The sequence below is a fragment of the Chenopodium quinoa genome, unplaced genomic scaffold (assembly GCF_001683475.1).
Source record: "Chenopodium quinoa cultivar QQ74 unplaced genomic scaffold, ASM168347v1, whole genome shotgun sequence".
Lineage (NCBI taxonomy): Eukaryota > Viridiplantae > Streptophyta > Magnoliopsida > Caryophyllales > Amaranthaceae > Chenopodium > Chenopodium quinoa.
This window is the reverse complement of record NW_018744369.1, coordinates 1,138,101-1,150,473: the sequence shown is the minus strand read 5'-3', so window position 1 is coordinate 1,150,473 and position 12,373 is coordinate 1,138,101. Positions and strand designations below refer to the sequence as shown.

The 12,373-nt window shown below is 36.5% G+C and overlaps 3 protein-coding genes across 4 annotated transcripts; 1 reads left to right on the top strand and 2 right to left on the bottom strand.

Annotated features, from left to right (window-relative positions):
- Positions 1-3,755: 3,755 nt before the first annotated feature.
- LOC110696838 (cyclin-dependent kinases regulatory subunit 1-like) lies at positions 3,756-5,125 on the bottom strand. 2 transcript variants are annotated; one of them, XM_021874171.1, is made up of 4 exons: positions 5,066-5,125; positions 4,853-4,956; positions 4,695-4,755; positions 3,756-4,188 (listed from the first exon to the last, which is right to left on the bottom strand). In XM_021874171.1, the coding sequence occupies exons 2-4, from the start codon at positions 4,903-4,905 to the stop codon at positions 4,039-4,041; spliced, it is 264 nt and encodes an 87-aa protein (XP_021729863.1). In that variant the 5' UTR covers positions 4,906-4,956; positions 5,066-5,125; the 3' UTR covers positions 3,756-4,038. The 2 variants fall into 2 exon arrangements, with proteins under 2 accessions (XP_021729863.1, XP_021729862.1); XM_021874170.1 differs by having other exon boundaries at positions 4,853-4,959; positions 5,066-5,124.
- Positions 5,126-6,256: 1,131 nt separating this feature from the next.
- On the top strand, positions 6,257-7,087 carry LOC110696817. Its single transcript, XM_021874152.1, has 2 exons — positions 6,257-6,730; positions 6,956-7,087. Exons 1-2 carry the CDS (start codon positions 6,257-6,259, stop codon positions 7,085-7,087), a joined length of 606 nt encoding a protein of 201 aa, XP_021729844.1.
- A 2,426-nt stretch (positions 7,088-9,513) lies between these two features.
- On the bottom strand, positions 9,514-11,451 carry LOC110696837. Its single transcript, XM_021874169.1, has 2 exons — positions 11,009-11,451; positions 9,514-10,667 (listed from the first exon to the last, which is right to left on the bottom strand). Exon 2 carries the CDS (start codon positions 10,657-10,659, stop codon positions 9,514-9,516), a length of 1,146 nt encoding a protein of 381 aa, XP_021729861.1. The 5' UTR covers positions 10,660-10,667; positions 11,009-11,451.
- Positions 11,452-12,373: the final 922 nt, after the last annotated feature.

Below are 12,373 nucleotides of genomic sequence, written 5' to 3'. Positions count from 1 at the left end.
TTCGACGTGAAAGGTAATCATCACTGAGTTTGGTTTTGGGGAGACACAAATGGGTGTCTACAAAAACTAAGAGAGATTTCTGAAAACTAGGCTACTGTTCTGTAATGACAAATGAGCTAAAGGGGAAATATTTATACTCCCCGAAAAATATAGGGAAATCCGTCAAAAGAAAACGGATTCCCAGCGAGGAGCGCCCGCTCCTAACAGCTGCTCGCCCTCTCCAGCTGCTTCAGTGAAAGGGTCAAATTTGAAAAATCCAAGGAGGAGTGCCCGCTCTTCTCAGGATGCACGCCCGCTCCCCTGTTCCACAACATGGGCAGAATTCAACATCTAAGGGAGGAGCGCCCGGTCCTGATCAGGTGCACGCACGCTCCTCTATTCCATAGTATATGCAGACTTTAACTTCAAAGGGAGGAGCACCCGCTCCTCACAGACTGAACTTGGGCAAATTGTTGCAGAAGTTGAGGAGCGCCCGCTCCAGGAGAGGTGCACGCCCGCTCCCTCTGGAGCGGTCTCTCCCTTCTTTGTCTTCAAGCCTTGAGAGTTACTCCATGCTTTGAGTGCTAGTCAAATTGAGATATAGTACCTGCAAAACATGGACAAACACAAGCAAAGAAGGGACGAAGACAAGATACAACATTTTCATTCAAAAACGGGTTAAAAAGAGGGGAAAAGATTACAAAATCGGGTTTAAATCAACACTATAAGTGGTCAAATAAACCACTTATCACCTACCAACTTGTTATAACATTATATAAGAATTATACTAAAGGTTGGAGGTTGAATTACTTGAATAACAAAAGGAATATATCAACACATGTCTTCATAGTTAGAGCATTTTATAATTATTAGAGTCCTCATCGATCTCCTACTCACCAGATCACGCTAAAACCCATAGGGGTATTGCTCGTCGTCATCAAAGTCAGGATACTGTAAATTTAAACATTATGCAATTATGAATTGTTCACCAAAGAAACCTTCTCACCAATAAATAATTGGCTCACCTCTAAAAATCATATGCCTTGCCTCGCCTTCAAATTAAAAAAATTGTTTACTCCTAAATAGTTTGAGCAATTTAGAAGTAAACAATAATGTGGATTTGGCAAAACGTGATGTGTGCGGTCCGATTGACAAAACGTGATGGAAGCCATACTTATACTTTTTATTTGTGCAACAATAATGCGGATGTTTGAAATAATATAATGCACGTAAAATATTACATTTGGACATATTAAGTGTACTTTCTTCCAAACCCCTAAATAACCATATACAATTATCTCTACAAATTTGCTACCTCAAAATATCATAACCACCTTACCCCTAAATCAATTACTTTTCCATTCAAGTGGGGCCGCTTTCATTTCCATGGAGTGATTACACTATTTCATTTTATTAAATTATGGGACTATACAATTTTCCATGGAGTGATTACACTATTTCATTTTCTTATAAATACTACCTCGGTTAACTATTATTTACAACAAAGGGGTAGTACTTGTGAGATATAAAATATTCTTTTGTTGCAAATAATAGTTAACGGAGGTAGTATTATCTTTCCTCCTACTTTTTATATTATATATAGATCGTATAAAGTTGTGGTTTTACTTTTCATTAATTCATCATTTTTTTTAATAGATCAATTTTTTATTTTTAACTTCAAATATTTATATTACGTATTAGTTATTACACACAAATAAGCTACAAAATTTATTGTTGAAATCATGCACGAGACTAACCTAGTATTTTTTAAATAATCAACCATGTTCAATAAAAATCTATAGAGTATTAGAAAAATCATGGAAGGGTGAAAAAAAAAAAAAAAAAAAAAAAAAAAAAAAAAAAAGAGGAAAGGAATTAAGAAAAAAAAACAGGTATTCAAACCCACTTGGATGAAAAAAATTGGAGTGTGTAAGACAATCAATAAGTGGTGGCAAGTTCAAAACACTTGACAAAAATAAGGTGGTAAATAACAGGAAATTTTTTTTAAAAGAAAAAAAGAATCTTATAATGGACTCTTGTTATGCTTGGATTGGGAGCAATAAATTAAAGAGTAATAAAAGTCAAGCTAGAAAAACTAACATAAAGTCAAAAAAAATAGAAGTGTTTTGTTAATGCAGAACAAGTCAATGACAAATATAAACAAGAAAAAAGCAATAAAGAAAAAAAATAAATAACACAAGGATTTACGTGAATCGGTCAAAAATAGACCTACTTCCATAGATGGGGGTGATTCGATATCTTCTTCACTATAATGGAGAAAAAACGAGAGAATAATACAAGGAGTCCTAAATCTTAATGACTCAAAAGGTGCGTCGTTCTAATTGATCACCTAAAGGGTCCTTTTATGACATAAGGTAAATCTCTAAACTATTCCCCAACTAAAATTCAAGTAGTCGTCATGCGAAGAAATCCGAATAAGGGAACTGCTCCATAAGTTGCGCACAAGACCCTCACCCTTGTCGCAGGATTCCAAAGGGCCGAGCTATAAGTCACGCACATAGAGCTATAGCTTACTCAAGCCATGATGATATGCTCACTCGCCTAGATCTATAGCTTGCCTCATCACATCTTCCTTGCCTACAGACCTTTCCGAGCTACCTAAGGCGAGCCATCGCTCAATATTCCAAAACACCGATCCAAGGCATGTTCCAACACGCTCAGAGATATGATGTTGTGCTCTTCAGTTTATCATAGGCTTCGTAACAAATTTTCAAGCTCTAGTGCTCCACTAAGTTCCCTTAAAACTACATGTTTGATCTCTCTTCCTCTCTTTATCCTCTACCTCAATCTTCCTCACTTTCTCTCTCCTAAATCATGCGACGAAATACTCTGAAGCGGCTTCAAAATCAGACCACATCAAACTAAAAGCTTGATTGCTATAATGTTAAGTAATCTTAAGTTTGTGTTCGTAATAATTTAATCTAAGGACTTATTCTCATTGACTGAACTAAAATGAATATTTTATAAGAAAAGGAAATTAGGAGCTTAACTGAACTGAATTTAATTTCAACGTATGAGAATAAGCCCTAAGTATTGAATACTTTTTGATACAAAATCAGACCAGATCAAACTAAATCAAAGATTGAAAATTAAAAAACTTCAAAATCTAGAGGCTAAATCTAAACTATTTAAGATTAAAGTTGACAAGTCTGATATACAATTTTTTTGTGGATCAGGGGGCAAAATGGGTATAATAAGAGGTAAAAAGGTTAAAACCGCAAATAGACTAGGACATCAGTTTGCAACGACATTTTCTTATGCGAGTACCAATTACAGTTTTCATGCTGGTCTCATAAAACATTTCAAACGTACGCGAGTACTACAATCAGTGCCTCTTGTACTAAGCTTATACCACTCAGCCAAGGTACCATGACAGAGATACCGTTAGATACTATATTCAGTAAAGCACTATGGAGTACTTGCTTATTTAGCAGTTTAACCGCTTAACTTACCCCCAAAGCATAAACTGCAGAATTAGATAGCTGAGAACAAGAGAGGTTATAATAGAAAAAGGCTCTGCATTTCAAAATATCTGACAAAAATGAGCAAGTTAATTCAGCACCTAAGCATTGAAACACAAACCATAGAGCAGTAAAGGCAGATTGCAACTTGTGAAAAGCCAAACAAAAATTTTGTTCTCTTGTGATCACCGCTCTCCAGTAAGAACGATTCAAACCAGCATCACACATGGTAAACAGATTATGAACCAACATCAGATATAAAGCCAGGCACAAATTTTCTAAAGTACGTCAACATCAGAGAAAAAACCAAAACGATTGAAGGCAAACAGAAACTAACACATCATTCTCAACCAAGAGAATTACAGTGGGTTCCAAAATATATCAGTAACATCAAAGACACAGTGCTCAATTCGTTAATAAAGCATACTAGATGGCAGATGCTACAAACAAACTCATAATACCTAATTTGTTTAAAAGCATTCTAGACGACGAGTGGTTCACCCCCACAAGAGCACTAGGGCTTCATTTCTAGAGTTTTAGAAATGGTCTACAACAGCATATAATTCGTTACATCTTGTCACTTGGCCATGATGCCTTGAGATTGATTCTCCTGCTGCTGCTGGAAGTTGAGTGGCCTCCTGAACAACATGATGTGTGGCTCAGGACGGTGGATGGCATAATGAACCCAACCACGGCTCTGCTGAACTCCAATCGCCCGCCATTCGTTCTGAAAATGCATACACCCAATTATATCCACTATTCAACTTCAGCAACAACTGTGACATTACACCTCTATATTATATGCTTCATACTTCATAAAGCATTGTTTCGAGTAAAAACAGCTAATTCAGTTCATTCACATGAATCATTCACTTCAATTCCTTTCTCCCCTTTATATTTTGGATCAATATAAAACATTAACTGGATTTTAAATTAGAATATAAGGCTATTTCAATTCAAATCAAATGAAATACATCCGATTGTCAGAAATTATTCATCTAAATCATTTCATAATCCCATAATCTGATTCCTGTTCTCAACTTACTGGTAAATAAATTCAAACCAAACGAACATTTTGAAAATAAATTCGCAAACATTATATAAAAATCCAAATTCCGAATCACATGATTATATGCTTAGCAATCACTGTACAATTCAATCAATTAAAAATCAAAATTATTACCAAAAAAAAAAAATGGAAATATAAAAGCAAAATCAGAAACAAAAACTTACCTCAGTCAAAAGGCGATTCTTGGGAAGAAGTTTAGCGACTTCAGCTGGAAGAACAACATGCCTGAAAATCACGCAAATTCAAAACCCTAATCATCATCACACCACCAATTTTAAAAAAATTCCCAAATTAATTTAAAATTGAAAACCATAATTCATACCTGTATTCATAAGTATCATCAAAGTACTTCTCAGAGTACTGGATCTGACCCATTTTTCTTCGTTAATCTACTTAATCAACTTCTTCAATTTGCCTTCTAGGGTTCTTCTGGATCAATCAAAAAACATCAAACAATAAATTAAAAAAAAAAATTACCAAAATCAATCTAAAATATTATAAAAAATTGATGAAATTTTAGAGAGAGAGTGCGTACCAGGAATTAAGGAGGAGAGAGAAAGTGAGTGGGAGCGGGATGAAGAAAGGGAAGAAGAAGAAAGAGGAATAAAAGGGGATGTAAAAGGAGGAAAAGGAAATAAAAGAGGGCTATTTTTGAGGAATTTTCTAGAATTAAGGGTAATTTTGGAAGTTTGGTTGTTTTTATTTGAATTTTGAATTTGATGTTTTCCCCGCTTATGTGATTTCAGGATTCATTTTATGATTTGTATAATTTGACCGTTGGATTTCAAATCTTCGTTCATCTATCAAGGTTAAAATAGTAATATTCAAAAATAAAAATACAAAAACCAAATTGATAGATACGAGTACATAGCTAACATAATGCATACGATCCGTAAAAAAAAAAAAAAAAAAAAAAAAAACATAATGCAAACGAAATAGAAAGGGGTATTAAATTATTTGACTTCCATTTAAAAAAAAAAATTTATTTGACTAATAATAAATTCATTACCTGTATTGACTTGTGAGAAATTCTGATCCGATATAACATACTCCGTATGATCTTACTTATTTACTAGTTTTTGTCTCCGTGTAATGCAAGGATTTAGAAAAATTTATTAATAATAGGCTAAATTAGAAAAAAACACCTGTTAAAAGACCTAATTTTGTTTTTAACACCTTAAGATTTCGAAGTTTAATTATAACACCTGTTAAAAAATAAAAATTTTGCTTTCACCACCTAAATTGGAACAACGTTAGAGGATCTGTTAGCTGGGCCCACAATAACGGCTATTTTTTCCAAACTGCTTTATATAGTTACGACATCCTTCACTAATGTAGAATTGTTGAGCTGATTACACAAAATTGCTTCACATTTTGCGAATTCTGACTAACAAATTGGCGAAATTGTTTGATTTTACCATCATTGTTTGGGGGACGTAGATATCAAATCAGGTAATTGCGTCAATAGCACTTTAGAAACCCTAATTTATCTTTCAAAAATAAGGTGTAAATTAATCTATATGTTGTTGACTTAAATGCATAATTCAGGTCGTATCTGGCAATAGTCATGTAATTCGTAAATAGTTAGGGTTCATTGTGTGTTAATTGTGCTGTAATTTGCGAGAAAATGAAATTAGGGTTCATTGTAGAAATAATTTGGGGGTTTTGATTTGTAGGAGTGATTGTTTAATTCCCTTGGTTCAATTGTATTTTTTTCATAGTACGAATGGTTTTGCTTATTATGGATGGCAAATTGGTGCAGGAAATGTCTTCTACAAGTTTCTCACCTTCAAAGGAGAAGAAGTGCAAATGTGGTGTTCCCTTTGCAAAGCTTACCAGTTGGACAAGGGAGAACCCTGGTCGTAAGTTCAGAACATGCAAGTTCTACGATCCTGTAACTGAGAGCAGAGGTTGTAAAGCATTTGAATGGGTGGATGAACAAGATGGGACAGCCTGGCAAACTGAGGTGATCAACAATTTGTTGTTAGATAAGAAACTGTTGAAGGGGGAAATTAGTGATTACAAGAGGGAAGTTGATGATCTTGGTGGACAGTTGAGGTGTTTGCTGAATGAAGTGGACAGGCTGAAAATGAAATGCAAGGCTTTAAACTCTGACAGGAACAAGATGAACAGAGAGATGCATGGAAGGAATGCTAGATCAGATCACTCTGTTCTTAGTCTTGCTGTTGGGATTAGTTTGGTCATATTAGTGATCCTTCTTATTAGGGGGTTTGTAATGCATTAAGTATAACTTGTAATGCTAGTAATTGCATGAAACAGTAATATGGTAATGTAATGATTTATAAGTGGCAGTGAACCACTATTGCAAGCAAACTAATGTACACAATTATGAAAGCAGTGAATTAAGTAAGTACCTAAGTAGTTGATATTGCATTTAAGTTGTTGATCAAATTTGTTGTTGCAGTGCCTAACAAAATTGGCTGGTAAAGCCTTAAAGCAAAGTATTAATTTAACAAAACAGGATCCTTGTCCTAAACCCAAAAGTAAAGCTACAAATATTGCAACTGATTGTTCAGAAAATACAACCAACAACTAAAGTTCAGAAAAACAATTCAAACATCATTGTGTCAGCCCTCCTTGTCTGGAAGTCAGCAGCTTAGCCCTCCTTGTCTGCACTCCAGTAGCATTGGGTTCAGGTTGGCTGGAAGAGGGGGTGGTGTGATGCTTGGCTTGTGGCTGCCTTTGTTGACTGTGTGAACCTTTCCTCTTACTCAATGGTTCACAGCCAGGTTGCTCTTGGGGAAAAGTCCTATTCCCAATGCTGTTTGGACCAGCCCCTATTGCACTCTGTTTATTAAACACAAATACCAATAAACAAGTATCAACATCCAATTTCATCACAAATTTTAAAAGAAAAGTTACAAATCCAACAACATACCTTCTTAGCAGCTTTGATCTCCCTCTTCTTCCTTTGCTCAACTACCCAAGGTGAATTTAAAGGAGGCCTTCCTGCAGTTCTCTGCTCAGTTGGTTCAGGTTCATGTGGGCCCTTGCAAGTCTTGGGATAGTGGCCAAATCCACCACAAATCCTACACTGACTTTTCCTCCTCTTTCTTCCCTGCTCCCCTCCTGTTGCAGATGTTCCCTCCCTAGGTTCCAGCTTCCTCTTCTTCTGTTTAGGTCTTCCAGGCTGCTGTTTGAATGCTGGTGGATGAGGCTCTCTCATGTTCACTCTCTCCCAGTGCTTTGGGTCTGGCATAGGTTGAATTGCAGGCTCATATGCTGCTCTGTAAGTGTCCATAGTGTAATAGGGGTGGACAAACTGCTCAGCATCAACCCTCTGATCCATTATGCATGCAAATGCATGAATACATGGGATGCCTGGTAATTGCCAGTGATTGCAGGAACAAGACCAATTTGGCAAGTCAACTAGAACCTGGTCATCATTCAGCTGCACTTCATAAGTGTCATCCCTGGCAGCTTCAATTATGCAATTCCTAGCCACATAGCTCATCCTCTGAAATAGCTTATGCACATATGGAGTGATCTTGGTTGTGATTTCCTTGGAGTCCTCCCACTTCTCATTATTTCTCCTCATCATGTACCTCCTCATCCATTCCATTTGGGTGAGGATAGGTTTGTCTCTTGCATCTCTGATAACAGAGTTGAAAGTCTCACACATGTTGTTTAGTAACATGTTGGACCTGCAGCTGTCACTGAATGCATGTCTGCACCAGTGATGAGTGGGGATGTTCTCCAAATAATTGTAAGCATCCTCATCAAGCTCCCTAATCTATTGCATGGCTATCTGAAACTCAACCTACAACCACAACAGGAACATTATCATGAAAGAATAACATACACAACTATTGTTGCTCTTATTTTGCTTTTATACACAACAGGAACATTATTACATGAAGTAGGTACATGAACAGGAACAATATCATGCATTTACTTATTCAAAATAATTTAAGGTCACCTAGAGACTTACAAATGTTGTTGCTCTTGCAGCACTCCAAAAGAGCTCTTTGAAAACTAATCCAGTGAACTTCAACTTGAAATTTGCCCAAATGTGCCTAACACAGAACCTAGTCTCTGCATTAGGCACAACTTCAGACAGAGTTCAACCAGTCCCTGTTTAACATCATCAACAATTACTTGTCACACTTCAAACAATAAAGAACAGGACAGAAAATAAGACTACAATAATCAAAACAATATTACCTTCTGCCTGTCTGACATGAAGGTGAAGCCTGCCCCATCTGCACTTCCAATGCATTGCATCAAGGATTCCAGAAACCATACCCAAGTATCCCTGTTTTCAACCTCACAAGTTGCCCAAGCAATGGGGTAAATGCTGTTGTTCCCATCCTTGGAGACTGCAACTAAAATCTGGCCTGGATAACCTCCTTTCAAGTGGCAGCCATCCACCCCTATAATTGGCCTACAACCCTTCAAGAACCCATCCTTCAAAGGCCTTAAACAAATAAACATCCTCATAAACAAGGGAGGCTCAGGCTTTTCAATGCCATCAATCACAACATTACAACCAGACCCAGGGTTGTATTTCATTACAGCCTTCCCATAATCCCATACCCTAGCATATTGCTCGCTTGCTGAACCAAAAATGATCAACTTAGCTCTACATCTTGCCATCCAAACCCTATAGTAGGTCACTTCTACCCCCAAGTCATGAAGCACCCTATCCTTGATTTGCTTAACCTTCCATGATGGGTTAGTTCTGAACTCCTCAAGATACCTCTCAGCAATGAACTCTGCTGTGACCTTCTTGTTCTCCCTGCTTCTCACACATTTATGCTCCAACTTCATGGTTTTTATTTGCCAAGTCTGTTGTCTTTTTAACTTAGTAGCATGGATCTTGAAACTACACTTCACTCCACCCCTGCATATACACAAAGGCATCCTACTTGTCTTTGTGTCAAACTTGCACCCACACCTATTCCTACACTGAATAGTAATCCTAGTACTATCATTGTGTAAAAAATAGTACTCATACCTATTCTATATGGCATGCACTCTTAAAGCTTTCCTCAACACTGTAGCATTGCTAAACCTAAGCCTATGAACAAGTACAACAGGCTTTGAGAAGTCAGATTTGTCATTAAACCATGGACTTTTGTCCTCTTCATCAGATGAACCATCCAAGCTCCTTAGGTCATCTGATTCTCCCTCAATTTCTTCTTGTAGTTGTACCTCATTCACATCCAAGTTATCTGTCAACCTTGCCTTTGGATCCTTGGAAACCCCCTCATCATGTACATCAAACTGCTTCCCAAGACTTCTTGTTACCTTAGCTAAAATTTCTTCAGAATTCTGCACAAACCACCTCTCATCCCCACTATCATACTCCTCCTCTCCAAGCTCCCAAGTTATGTCAATCTCACTCCCATCACTTGAAGAAAAATCATCTTCCCTCCCAGTCTCACTGCCCTCACTACTATCCTCAAAAATCAATCCTTTGCCTACAGATTTTTTTTTTCCCTTTCCCTTATCCAACACCTTCACACTGCCAGAACCCCTTTCAAGCTTAGCTTTACCCTTTTGTTTCCCCTTACTCAACAACTTCCCTTTACCAGGAACCCCCTTAATCTCAGCAGAAACCCCTTCAACCCTTTCTATCCCCTGTCTAGATCTAGGTTTAGGAGATTCTTCACCCTCCCTCACCTTAGGCTCATTTTTGTTAATTCTTGGGCTCTTCCTAACTACAGCAGGCTTACCTGAACTTTTCTTCCCCTTTCTCTCAGCCTTTACTGGAGTGGACTGGGCCTGGATCTCATGTATTGGCCTTAATGTTTCATTAGCAGTCACAAATACTTCAACATACCCTTCCCCATTCACTGTCTCCAGCAGCCCCTTCACTTCCTCTTCATTTACTAACTCCCTTCTCCCTGTGTTAAAGGTCCTACCTCTTTCTTTATACCAAAGTCTGTAGTTAGGTGGGACATGGACATTAAAGTTCACAAACCCATGCACATCAGCTACCCTCAAATAATGCAAATCTATCTTATCCACTACCACATCCCTCCTCCAATAACATAACACACCACACCAACAAAGCAAATGCTTTGATTTTGACACTTGTTTAGTAACAAAAGCACCCCCTACTCTAAATACTATATCAATTAATCCATCTTCGTTGTCGGCCATTTTTCTACCTAATAAACAAATGCATAGCAAATCAATAAAACCCAACATAGCTAACCCCATTACACAGTCAACCGCAATACTTTAATCAACAAAATCAAACATATTTAAACCAACACAATGACAAACCAGTCAACAGTCAATAAAATCAATGATTTAAACTAAATAATTCACACATTACACCAAATCATACTTAATTTAATCAAATTCAACTTTAATTACAAATTAACCCATTTTACTGTTCTTAGGGTTCCTAATTTTTTTTCCCAAATTACCCTACTACACCCACACAAATGGCATAATGCAGCACACAGTACTTGTTGAAAACTACTTTAAAGGGTTCGAAAGGTACCTGTATTGGAATCTTACTCCTGTTGCTGTCAGAATCCACGAAAAAGTCCAAGCTTTTTGGATGTTGGAAATGGCTGACGGAATCTCGCTGACTTGTTTTGCTCCAATATTGACACCTCCTCTTCCAACTCAATTTCTCAATCACAACAATCAGTATAGGGTTTGAATGTTCGCAGTAATTTTGGTTGTTCAAGATTTGCAGACGAAATTCAATGAAGCAAAATTAGTTGGGTGGTAATAAATGACAGAGAAGATAAATTCGAATTGAAGGGGATGGAATTTGGAGGGTAAACGACTATGTGGGCCCCACCAAAAAATTCCGTCACAGTTTCTGTTATCTGGTGGTGAAAGCAAAATTTTTATTTTTTAACAGGTGTTATAATTAAACTTCGAAATCTTAAGGTGTTAAAAACAAAATTAGGTCTTTTAACAGGTGTTATTTTCTAATTTGGCCTTAATAATAATAGTCAATTGAAATAGAGTTAATTGAATAGCAATTTTTTTTCAAATTTGAATTTATTAATATACATCAATCAAATTCTTATGTGTAGCATATTATATATATAAATAGAATTTTTTAAGAAATTAAATACAATAAATAGCATTTTGGAGAGAAATTTTTTTACAAAATAGTGTCAAGTGTCCCTTTTGGTGATTATTTTAGTATATACGCAGTAATATAGATAGATAGATAGATATAACTAGACAAACAATTGCACATACCTATGAGCTTGTTTGGTAAATGGCTTAGACAAACAATTGCACATACATATGGGCTTGTTTGGTAAATGACTTTTCATTGGTTTTTTATTGGTTTTTGGCTTTTTCATTTGGCTAAACATCTCAAATTTGTGTTTGGTAAATGGCTTTTTCAGTCAGCTTTAACACAAAATGAAAAAGCTACTTGGAGTAGCTTTTGGCTACGTAAGCTACTAATTACATCTAACATCCAATTTTACCAAACATATTTTCAGACTAATAAACAAGACAACAAAAAAGTCAATATACAAACAACCGGTTAAACCAGCCAATCAAACCAGCCGACAGCCAACAGCCAGCAGCCAATTGCCAAACAAGGCCTATATTCGTTTACATACAGGTTCCAAATTATGGGAATAAAAATGAAAAGAAATAAAATTGAAACTTCTAGATAATTTATTGAAAACTAAGCAATTGTTGTTTACTTGGTCATTTATTTCAATGTACCTCCGATCAAAATAAAGGAGTTGCTCAAAGAGAACATCTTAGGAGTTACTACCCCTCGTTTAATTGCTTAGTTGTTTTGTATTTTTGGGTCTTTTAGCCCCTTTTGCCCCGCGCGAGCGCGCGCGCGCACACACACACAAAAAAAAAAAAAATCCTACTT